At 43.6% G+C, this 12,628-nt stretch overlaps 1 protein-coding gene across 3 annotated transcripts in view; it reads left to right on the top strand.

The window, feature by feature from the left end:
• LRRCC1 (leucine rich repeat and coiled-coil centrosomal protein 1) overlaps positions 1-12,628 on the top strand; it is an 83,639-nt gene that overhangs the window by 35,286 nt on the left and 35,725 nt on the right. For all 3 annotated transcript variants that reach the window (XM_040354554.1, XM_040354556.1, XM_040354557.1), the window contains 5 exons: positions 1,411-1,604; positions 3,378-3,576; positions 5,279-5,427; positions 8,927-9,131; positions 11,064-11,203. In XM_040354554.1, coding sequence (XP_040210488.1) covers positions 1,411-1,604; positions 3,378-3,576; positions 5,279-5,427; positions 8,927-9,131; positions 11,064-11,203 — 887 coding nt within the window. The remainder of the gene's footprint in view (positions 1-1,410; positions 1,605-3,377; positions 3,577-5,278; positions 5,428-8,926; positions 9,132-11,063; positions 11,204-12,628) is intronic.

A 12,628-nucleotide genomic window follows, 5' to 3' on the forward strand; every position in this document is an offset into this window, starting at 1 on the left:
TGGAACACTGGTAGTATAGCAATCGTGATGCTCCCGGCGCTCAGTAAAAATGTCAATTGTAAATTAACCTCAGCCCCCCCCCTATAGCAAAATGATGCGGCCAGGAGGTGGTGGCTCTCCTGCTCTGACTGGATGTCCCAGGACGTCCAGCAGAACTAGCCACTCATGCGCACCCCCTGGGGCACTCAGCGATGCGATCGGTATTGCAATGTGTCGCTCCAACACACCCCGTCAACAATCACGGTAAAGAGTCTATGGCGTAGGCTCTTTTTCATGTGATCAGCTGTGTCCAATCACAGCTGATCAGTGTTGCTAGGAATAGCTGGTTATTGGCTTTTCTCTATTCAGGCTGACAGGGCGCGAGTAGAGGAGAGCCAATAAGCTGCTCTCCTCCTGACGGGGAGAGCTGCACTGATAATTAGTGCTGTTATGATCAGTGCAGCCCCATCAGCGGTGCCCACCTGTGATGCCTATGAGTGCCCATCATTGCCACATATTGGTGCCTCCTCATTAGTGCAGCCTCATTAGTGCCTGTCACTGAAGGAGAAAACGTACTTATTTACAACATTTTATAACAGAAACTAAGGTAAGGTGTGTGTTTTTTTTTTTTGTTTTTTTTTTTTTTAAATTTTCATTTGTTTAGCAAAAAATAAAACAGTTGTGATCAAATACTACCACTGCTTTTATATGTGGGGAAAAAATAAGTGTTTCATTTGGACACAGTGTAGCATGACCGCGCAATTGTCAGTCAAAGTGTGACAGTGCTGAAAATTGGCCTGGGCAGGAAGTGGGTGAAAGGGCCCCGTTATTGAAGTGGTAAAAAAAGGACATGTTGGACATAATCCAGCACATTTTTTGAAAGTGACTGAATTCTTGGAGTTCAGCTTTAAAAGGGTTGTAAAGGTTTGTTTTTTTTCACCTTTCACCTCGCTGTCATGGGCCCTCCATGCCCCCCCCCCGTTTACTTACCTGAGCTTGTTCACCTGCTGTGTGCATCTCCTGGAGTCCTCTTCTCCACTGAGTCTGGCCGTTGATTGGATAGATTGATAGCAGCGCAGCCATTGCCTCCCGCTGCTGTCAATCACATCCAATGACTCGGCTGGCCGGGGGGGGGGGGGGGGGGCGTAACCAAGTCATACAGTTGACGCCAACTGTATGACATGGGAGTGCGCCCGCAAGCTAACCCCCTCGGGAAAGAGAGCTTCCCAGAGGGGGTTAGCTTTAGCTGGGAGGAGCCTGGACAGCCACCGTGGGACCCCAGAACAGCAGGATCGGGACCACTCTGTGCAAAACGAACTACACAGTGGAGGTAAGTGTTTTTTTTTTTTTTTTTTTTTTTTTTTTTTTTTTTATCGAACCTATACATCTCCTTTTTAAAGTGGCATTTTGTAATGTATTATTTCTTTACAGGCTCCACAACCCAAGCTGGAAACGCCTATAAAACCCAAGCGAGACACTGACCCCACAACTGAGAGTGACTTTGAAAGTGAGAAGGAAAATGTAAAGACCTCTGTAATTAAAAGAAGCAAAATTCCTGCTTTTAAGAACAGACAGACACAGAAACAAAACTGTCATCAGCAATCAAAGACCCGAACTTCAACTAGGTATCTCTGTGGCTAATCTCTCATTCTTATTGTTTATAAACCATTCTGTGAGCACAATATTCCTTTTGAAGTCCACATGAGAAATGCCTATTGCTGTGAGAACATCCATTAATCTTGCAGAAAAGAAACTAATGTGCAAGTGTATATGCTCCTAGTCCTCAGGCCCAGTGCCAAATTGAAAAATGATTATCAGTTTTTGTCAAGGTAACTGATGCTGTTAAACTTGGTCTGCGCATCTATACTTAAAAAAATTCTGGTCACGAAAGAGTTAAGGAAATGGTGTTTGTAACCAATTATTCAAATATAATATTTATCAATTATAGTAGAATAAAACCTCTGATTTAAAAGGTATCAGATGTGGTTCTCTTACTGTGTAGTGGCTTCATTATTGCTTTAAGACAGTGATTTTCAACCTTGGTGAGACCTGGGCCCAGAGCTTTTTCAATGCCCTAACATTAAAGAAGAAGTGTTCTGATGCTGCAGCTGTCTCTAAGCCAGAGAACTAAGTGATCATATGACCACTGATCGCTCAGTTCTCAGTCTGCTCAGAGATGAGAGTGGTGACATTCCATTGTTCACTGAAGCACCGGGCTGGGGCAGAAGCTGCTGGCTCAGGCTTTCAGCCGCACACTGAGAGTTTTCTGGGTGAATCCTAACGTCGTCGTTGGGATGCTTTCAAAGCCTAGAGTGGCTGTACTGTTAGCTGACAGCAGGCTTTAGCCTAAAAAGTAAAATGTTCCCCCTTCAGGTCATTGCCATAATTAGTATGCCCCACTTACTAGCACATTGTGACAGACTTGCCTTTTTAAATGGAACCTTCCAGTGGCGTGCTTTTACTACTCCTGGCACTTCTAGCTTCACCTGGTCTTCTTTTCAGGGTTTGCAGTCCAGCCGTTTGAATGGCCGAGCCACAACAGCGGCACTACCGTACATGCGAATCACCATCTTGGCAGAGCGCTCTCTGCATTCATTGTACACTCAGTTGTCCGTCAATGCAGCAAGTACTGGACTAGATATGCCATCAGCTGGAGCCGATGTTCATATCTACTAAATGGCACAATTTCAGGCCCTTTACAAGGCACCTACAGGTCAGACTGGCCTGTAGGGCAATATCCCTTTTAGGGAGGTTCGCACCATGAATCGCACAAGAATGCACTGTTTGTTCCTATGCAATTCACATGCGATCTGGGTACAGTGTGATTTCAGCCTATTCATTTGAATGGGCTGAAATTGCGTCTGATCGCAGCAAAAGTATTACTTGCACTACTTTACAAAACACACAGCAAACAGATCGCATGGTGCTTCTGTGCCATACTATCTAGGGCAAGAAAACACGCTGCTTTGTGACCTGCATTTGGGGTGTGTTTAGAATTGCACAAGTGCCGTGCAGGAAACGCACATGCAGTTCTGTTTCCTGCACTGCATTCTGGTGGGAACTGGCCCTAACTGCTAGCAATTTTTGTGTAAAGAATATGGTTTTGTTGTATGTATGCTGATACTTTATATTTTGTGTGATTAATAACAGACGCAATGTAAAATCTGATTGTAGACTTCTTTTTTCAAAGTGTCTCGATAAACACATTCGGTGGAGTAGTGTTTTCGTTATGGGGGTCTTTGCACTGTTTTCGAATATTATCATATGATATTCGGTCACTTTCTGATTAATTCACTTAGATGTGGTTCTGTGGGATTATTCACCATTTCAATTCTGTAGAGCTGCAGCTTCCATGGGCTAACAAGTCAAATTTTTGTCTATCGTCTTACATTTTACAGTGTATCTAAGCAGAATGTAACCAGGAAGAAGAGCCCCAGCCCTCACAGGAAAGCACAGAGCCCCAGCAGTGGATCATCAGAAAGAGCAAATACCGACAGTACGGAACAGGTCTCTGCGCGACTTGTTGGGCCTTTGAGATCTCCGCAAAGAAGATTAGAACCATCAGTATCCAACTCAGTAGAGGAATCTACATACAGGGTATGGAGTTATTGGCCAATAAAACAAAAGTTTGGGTTTAAAAAAAAAAAAAATATTTATACGCGTCTAGGTGAATGCAGCATCGATCTAATGGTGCATCTGTACCCCGCCGCTTCTAAGACCTTAGCAATCAAAGACCGCTGATTGCTCCATTTCCAGTCTTCACTGAGCAGAGAGCCGGTTACTATCTCCGACTCACTGCTCTGCCCCACCAGCGCTCACTGGAGTTCTGGGCTGTGGAGGGGGTGAGAGCTCTGGCTCAGTCTCCCAGTGGAACTGAGAGTCAGTCCAGGCATCTAGGTTGAGCTTGGACCAGCTGAGTGACGTGGGCTTTAGCCTGCTGTCAGTTGAAAACGAGTCGTAAGAAGTACACACAAAATGGCTTTGGCCATACTTCTCCTTTACGCTGAACTGTATTCAAAAGTGAAAATGCTACTATTCCTCCTCCCCACCCCCGACCCTAACATATAGATATTTTTTTACAGGGAGCGGATGGCTTTTGACAGGTATCTGCTCCCACTTCCTCAGTTCTCGCCTAGGTGAGAATGAATTGTATCAAGACATGCCCCCTTAACTACCCCCCAACCCCCTCCCTTCCTACTATTCCCCCACCTGCGGCCTCCTGGGACACGTCACACATTCCAGGAGGCTGCAGGACCAGTCTCGTAGCGCCACGCAATCTCACACATGCACAGTGGGAAGCTGGCTGGGATTGCTCAGAAAGTCGCAGTGGGCTCCCTTATCCAAGATGGCAGTGCCGGGGATCCACAGCAGTAAGACGAATAGTTGCTGGAGGGCAGTGCTGAAATGCAGGTACTGGCAAGTAACTGATTTTTCGAGGCAAATACATGAAGTCTTTATTGGTAATACAGATTAAAAGTAGACAAGAAAAAAGGCTACTTTACAAAAAGTAAAAAGTCAAGCGATTTGTCATCATAAAGGACGTTTACCCATAAAACCGTACAAATGAGGTTGGTTCAAAAAATAAAAGGTTGATCAGATTTCAAGAAGACCACTGCATTTCTGGTAAATTACTCAACTAAGTATGCAAGGACACTGCTTAATGCAAAAGGAAGACAAAGAATAAGAGGAAGATGCAAAAAAACTCCCTAGGCAGCGGTGCGATTTGAGCCATTCATTTTTCACATGTGCAGTGCACAGGATTGTGGTGCGAATCACATGCGGTGTCCCGCACCACACAAGTGTGAACCAAGGCTCAGTACGTGTATACTCAGCTTTATACTGCCTTTAGAGAACCCGTTCAGGTAATCTTGGAATTATTTTATAATCTTTTCAGACCCAGTGAATGGATCATTGAATGCAGGGTTTAAAATTGCCCCCACTTCCACCCTTTTCACTCCTGAGTACCCTGTGTGTGTGTGTGTGTGTGTGTGTGTGTGTGCGCATGTAGAGACAATGTTGGCTGAATAACAAGCTATGGATGCCTGACTCCTAGGTCCTTTCAGCTGATATCGGGTGTCAAAATGGAAATCATGCTGTCCCTTTACTAGATGTCACTAAGGACTGGAGCTTACAAGCTGTGTAGAAGTAACAGAACGTCTATCGGTCTTATATTACAGTTCTTGTACAATAATAATTCCCAGGTACTTGTAAGGTACTAGAGCCTGTATATGTGTTTTTATAAGGCAGTACTTTGAAGTTGTTAGGATTTAAATGTGATTTGGTCATGTTTGCTTTGCAGGCACTTGTTCAAGAATTGGATCAGGAAAGAGAACGGCGATGGAAAGCTGAACAGCTTGTTGTAAAGCTAACAGAAAATTTCAAAGAGTTGCAAAGTCAGGCTAAGGAGGAGAAAGACCTAAACAGCATGGCTGTATATACCACGGATCGGTGAGGAAAGCTGTAAAATTCTACATAGTGCTAGGACCCTCAACCCATTGGGATACATAATCTGAACTTTGTAGCCTGTCAATATTTTTGTTTATCTACAACTTTTATACACATTTTTCTGTGTTTTGTAAATCATGGGATTTGTTTTTTTACACGCATCTCCCCCCTTTTTTTTTATAGACAAAACAAATTGGCAATTATTTATTAAGAAATAGATAAAGAATGACAGCCATTTAGAAATTGTTTGATGGTAGGATAATAAAAGTGCTGAAAAACATTGTTATTCTAAAAATACTAGTTGTATGATGTGCTGATCCGATGGGTTCAATACTTTTGTAGCCTCTGACCTGGAAGAAGTACTGTATTTATTGGCGTATAACACTCACTTTTTTACCCTGAAAATAGAGGGTAAACTGTGTCTGTGTGTTATACGCAGGGGGCTGTGGGATGTTTTTTCCTGAAACTTCCCTCCTAAAGTTAGGGTGCGTGTTATACGCCTGTGCGTGTTATACGCCGATAAATACGGTATGTAGATTACAAGTTCTGACTTTCTAATCTGCATGCTTTTTAAACACTGTAACTCAGAAAGTATTGAAGTCGGAGACGGCAGGTAACTAGTATTCTCAGAAGAAATATGGGTGCTAAAGATCACTGTTGAGTTTGAATGGTTGGGATTCCATACCAGATATCACCTATAACCGTGACGGCGAACCTTGGCACCCCAGATGTTTTGGAACTACATTTCCCATGATGCTCGTGTTTTCTGCAGTGTAGTGGAGCATCATGGGAAATGTAGTTCCAAAACATCTGGGGTTCCAAGGTCCGCCATTACTGACCTATAACATTTCAGTTCTCTGTTCAGATGGGAAGTGGTAGGAGGTTAAAAACCTGTCAGTGCCACCTATAGGGATCAGAAACGAAAACTTCTTCCTTTTTTTTTTTTTTTTTTTTTTTTTTTTTTTTAGCAAGGACCAAATTTTGGTCAGTGTGTGGTATTCCCTTTTCAACGGGATTCAGTTGTTTAACCTTTTCGCTGCCAGGCCCTGTGCAACATTTTTACACTCAGGTGGCCATTTTTGCAATTTTTTTTTTTCATTGCTTTTTTATTTTTTCCCTTACAGCTTTTAGAGTTAACCACTTGCTTACTGGGCACATATACCCCCTTCCTGCCCAGGCGAAATTTCAGCTTTCAGCACTGTCACGCTTTGAATGACAATTGCACGGCCGTGCGACATAGCTCCCAAACAAAATTGACATAATTTTTTTCCCACAAATAGAGCTTTCTTTTGGTAGTATTTGGATCACCTCTGTGGTTTTTTATTTTTTGTGCTATAAACAAAAATAGAGCGTCAATTTAAAAAAAAAAAACACATTTTATTTTTTTTTTATTTCTGCTATAATAAAGATCCAATTTGTTTTTTTTTAACTATTTATTTTTTTCTCAGTTTAGGCCGATACGTAGTCTACATATTTTTGGTAAAAAAAAAAAATCGCTATAAGCCTATAGTGATTGGTTTGTGCAAACGTTATAGCGCCTACAAAATAGGAGATAGAATTATGATTTTTTTTTTTTTTTTTTTTTTTTTTTTTACTACTAATGGCGGCGATCTGCGATTTTTGTCAGGACTGCGATATTACGGCAGACACATCAGACACTTTTGACAAATTTTTGGGACCATTCACATTTATACAGCGAACAGTGCTATAAATATGCACTGCTTACTGTGTAAATGTGACTGGCAGGGAAGGGGGTTAACACTAGGGGGCTATCAAGGGGTTAATGTGTGCCCTGCTAGGTGATTCTTACTGTGGGGGGAGGGGACTGACTGGGGAGGTGACCGATGGTTGTCCCTATATACAAGGGGCGCACCATCGGTCTCCTCTCCCTGACAGGACGTGGATCTCTGTGTTTACACACAGAGTTCCACGTCCCTCTCTCTGTGACTGCTGATCGCGGGTGCCTGGCGGACATTGCGGTAGCCAGGCACGCGCATCGGCACCTAAGTGACGCGGCGGCTGTGCCTCCCGGCATTTTACAGCCACCTTGTGGCCGTAAAAAATCAACGGGTAGGAATTGGTTAAAGACCCCCCAAACCATATTTTTTCTGAAAGCACATGACCAGTAAAATACAAATAAGGTGCTACTGATTTTTAGGCTTAGCTTAACCTGTATTGAGTTAATAAATAACAAATATTTGTAAATTTTAAATTGTGCATTTTTGAGAAATGGTGAAAACCGGGCGTACGCAACATTTTCTTTAAATCTGGAGGTTTTCCTTTTTCACTTACAGCTTTCAGACCTTGTAAAAGACAAGTAGAATAAAATAAGGTGCTACTGATTTTTACGGAAACCGCGAATAGGAGAGGGAGAAATGAGGCCCGTACCCATCTGGCCACCTGCAGGCACTTCTGTAGGTCCGTACGACGTATGGACCTGGCAGTGAAAGGGTTAATTGACTTCTGTCAAAGGGACATGTTGGAAAATGTCACCCTGTCACACTGATCAGTGTATTCTGACAGTTACAGGTGATGCTGGAAAAAGACAATGTCCCAGCACAAAGGGATTCCTCCATCCACCCAATTTGAATAAAAAAAAATAACAGTGCATGGCCAGCTTTACTACCCTACACCTTCCCCATGAAAGTTAGACATAGAAAATCTAGACCTCAGATGTGCATTCGGTGTCCAGCCTACCCAGGGTCCATCTGTGTTTACAGTCTACCATGTACTCTAAAAAAAATAAAAAAATAAACTTTCTGCTGAATTGGTTAAAGATATGGCTGTATCCTCATCCGCTTTGCAGTGTTTTATGAAAAAAAAACATGAAATTACATTCTGTTAATTATTAAAATGTAAACGACTGGCTAACTTGGTGCATTTTTGGTCAATTAGGTTTTAAATTGGATATCTACAGATACCCTAGGCCTCTAAGTGAATTTTTATATCACCCACATTCTCTTCCACCTATAGTCTTTACATGGTGGTATATTGTTTACTGTTAAAGTGAATCTAAAGGAATGAAAAAAACAACAACAAACGTGTTATACTTACCTTCTCTGTGTAATAGTATTGCACAGAGCAGCCCCAATCCTCTTCTCTTCTTTTTGGGTCCTCCATCCGCAGTCCTGGCTCCTCCCCCCTGCTGTGCCCTTAATAGCAAGCCCTTTGCTTTGTGAACTTAAGCCGTTTCGCCCCCGAGCGGTGCTCCTTGTGACCATTGACACACAGAGCACAGCTCGGCCACACCCCCAGCTTTCTCCTCATTGGCTCACTGGCTGTAATTGGCAAGGAGAGAGAGAGAGAGAGAGACCCAGGAGAGCTGCTGTTTTCATGCACAAGATGGGGCTCGGATAAGTATAAGGGTAGGGAAGGAGCTGCACCCAGAAGTTTTTTTACCTTAATGCATAGAATGCAGAGTCTGTAGAACCACTTTAAGCAACATCTAATATTGGAGGAATTTTGTAAAGCTGTTACAAATATTGTGTTTTTTGTTTTGTAGGATTAAAGAATTACTTTTGAAGGAGAAAAATGCAAAATGTACATTGCAAGCACTTGTGCACCAGTTAAAAGAAGAAAATGAGAGGCTTACCGATAAAATAAAGCAGTCTGCTAGTAAAGAAGAAGAATATCAGCAAGCCTTTAGAAAGATGGAAGATGCAATGTCTAAATTGGAAACACAAAAAATTCAGCAGGAAGCGCTGGAGGTACAAGATATTCATGGCCTTTTTAAAATACATTTTTAACATAATTTTTCTTGTATAGACTTGGCATTCAACAAGAATCATCACTTTCAATGTCCGCTGCCTGGGGAGTTTTTTCAACTGTAACTGCACCTGCCTACATACTATATTTTGCCAGAGTGTGTGACTAAGGGCTGGTTCACACATGATGCTTGCAAGCTGAATGCAACGTTATATACTTTAATGCAGAGAATGCATTAAGAAAAAAAAATTCTGCCTTTAGAACCACTTTAAGGCAGATCTGAGCTGCATTTATGTCTCAAGTGCCTGACCTAAAAACCAGTGGCGGTGCGTCCATAAAGGGCGCACGGGCGCCGCCCCCTCTCTCTTGCCACCTGTCTTACCATAGATGGATTCATTCATTGCATGAATCTATCTATGGGCCACCCCCTATTCGTGTGCCCGATCCTTTTTCGGGTGAAGGGCCCCTGAATTACAGCAGCGGGGTATTTTTTAGAAGCACCTGATTAAAGCCATAGGCTTTAATACGTATCCAAAAAGGTGAACAGCGGGCGCCATGCTGTGCATTCACTGTTCACTCAGTGTTGTGTTGGGAAAGTGAATGAATCGCTTTCCTCACACTGAACCGCCTCTCAACCAATCAGGTGCTCGGGTCTGTTACCTGTCACCTGATTGGCTGAAACGACAGGCGCTGTGATTGGACACCATCTATTAGCCATCCAATCGTAGCAGAAGATGGCGAGGAGCACGGAGGACCGTGACCCGCTGCCCCACCGAACGAGGTAAGTGCCAGGCGGGCGGGGGAGGCGCAGTGGCAGCAATTGATGGGCACAGTGGCGGCATTTGGGCACAGTGGTGGGGTTTGATGGGCACAGTGGCGGCGTTTGAGCACCAGCCACCACTGCTAAAAACTGCAGAACTCATGTTGGATCGGCATGACAGCCAAGCATTCAGCTCACTTCCATTAGACCCCATACACACTATTAGATTTTCTGCAGATTTTTGTCTTCAGATTTACCAAAACCATATAATATGAGGTCAAACCTTAAAGCGGAGCTCCACCCTAAAGTAGAACTCCCGCTGATCGGAACCCTCCCCCCCTCCGGTGTCACATTTGACACCTTTCAGGGGGAGGGGGTGCAGATTTGCACCCACTCCCGGCCACACAGTCTGTGGGTAGACTGCGGGCAGGACGTCAGATTACCCCCCCTCCCCACCCCCGTTGTGTTCTGGGAAACACTCAGCTCCCAGAACACAGCGGGAGCCAGTCAGCACGGCGGAACGCGGCTTCCGCATGCGCCGTAGGGAACCGGGCAGTGAAGCCGGAGCGCTTTACTTCCTGGTTCCCTCACCGAAGTTGGCGGGGGGCAGCAGAGTGACGAGCGATCGCTCATCCTCTGCTGCGGACGGCGCTGGACTCCAGGACAGGTAAGTGTGCTGATATCAGCGGACATCCGCTTTAAGAGTTTCAATTTGTATGCAATCAGGCAGGCCCTTGCACTACATGGTTTTGGAAGACAAAAATCTGCAGAAAATCTAATAGTGTGTATGGGGTGTAAGATCACATAGGAAGTGGGTAGTGATCTCAGTGGGGGCAGCAGACAGAGGCACTAACCCTTCCCCAAGCACAACTAATGTTGATGGATATCACTCATTTTTAAGAAACAAGCTATGTTGTGTTGGTATGAAGCGCCTTTTTTCCCCCCACTTTACTTTATTTCAACAGCTATTCTATATAAACCAAGGTAGAAGATATGCTAATTGGCTTTTTAAAAGATAAAATAAATTTTCGATTTTTTTTAAAAAGCATAGTCCTCTCTTTATATTGATTGTTTCTGTCCTATTGATTGGCTGTGTGAGCAGACGTACACAAAAAGGGGTAATGTTTGTTTTACACTTTCTCTAAATTGAAAAAATGATTTTCCTTGAATGCAGATGAAACGCATACAGGAAGCTGAACGCAAAGTGACTGCCTCCAAGAGAGAAATTGAGTTGCTTCGAGGATCTGTGCGTCAGCACAAAGATAAAGTCCAACAGCTCCATGAACTGCTTACATCAAGGGAGCAGACACAAAGGTACTTCTGATTGTCACCAGCATGTCACCTCCCCACAAGCTTCTAAATACTCAGACATGAAACAGTCTAATATCGACCGTTTTCATCAGTTTAATCTCTTGCTGGGAGAGCCCTGTTCAGACACTGGATGTAAACTTGAACATTTTGCCTGGTTATTATTTAATTTCACTTTATTTTCAAGTGAAATAAACATTCTGAACCATGAATATAAATCACCAGGTTTACATCTAATGTGTTTAGCTTCAGATTTGGTGGGATCATGAAATCGGAGGTCCCTGGGAAATTGTTTTTTACAGTTGAATTGAATGTTTCAATAATATTGTTGTCACAGAAATTGATGTGACATTTCAGGATGTGATTCCAGCACACATTTCTAGTTGGAGAGATTAGTGTACCAACCAAAACTTAAAGCGGATGTCTGCCGAATATTTAATTTTTTTTAAATACTAATACTGTAGATGCTGACTTTCGAAAATATGGACACTTGCCTGTCCAGTGCGGCCACGATCCCGACACCCGAGGCCGAACAGTGCCTCGGCCAGTGCCGCCGCCATCTTCGCTAGGGAATCAGGAAATGAAGCTTTGCGGCTTCACTTTCCGGTTCCCTACTGCGCATGCGCGAGTTGCGCTGCGCAATTCAAACGCTCCTTCTTGTCTTCTATCTCCCAGAAGACAGCGGGGGTGACGGGAAGTGGCGTAGATTATCCGCAGATTCTGTGGATATCTATGCCCGGAAGTGGGTGCAAATACCTGTTATTACACCAGTATCTGCACCCCTCTCCCCCCCCCCGAAAGGTGCCAAATGTGACACCGGAGGGGGGGGGGGTCCGAAAAGCAGAGGTTCACTTTTTGTGAACCTCTGTATTAAAGTAAGCAGTATTAAATCCAAAATGTTATATATTACAACTTGCCAATCATTAGATGTTGTGGTGGCTTAGTTTTTTTTTTTTTTCCTTCTGTTTTCACCTGATGATCTGGCCATTAACACACCTCCTGTATTTGCCCCTGTTCTGGCGGAAGAAGCACAGAGACCCCTTTGGACAGCAACACTGTCAGTCTGGGTGAGGGAAGTGTTGGATGCACTAGCAGATTTAGATAAACAAACTGAACCCAAACTACACCCCTGTCGGTGTTGAATAGTTTGTCTCATCCCTGTAACAAGGAGCGCTTGTTCCTTTGAAAAGCAACAGGCTCTCAATGTTTCCCCTGTTATGTATTGAAATATATCTGCGGATTACAGAGAGCGAGAAGGGTTATTCCGGAAGTAAGACTATATTACGTATTTATCCCCCCCCCCCCCCTTCAAAGTTTTGAATATCTCTAGTGTGAAGGGCGGTGATGGAACATTTTATATTGTGTAATCTCATCGCTTGATTATTCTTATATATGTTATACAGTGTTTCATAGAAGTCAATGGAAACGAAG

The sequence above is a fragment of the Rana temporaria genome, chromosome 5 (genome assembly GCF_905171775.1).
Source record: "Rana temporaria chromosome 5, aRanTem1.1, whole genome shotgun sequence".
NCBI lineage: Eukaryota > Metazoa > Chordata > Amphibia > Anura > Ranidae > Rana > Rana temporaria.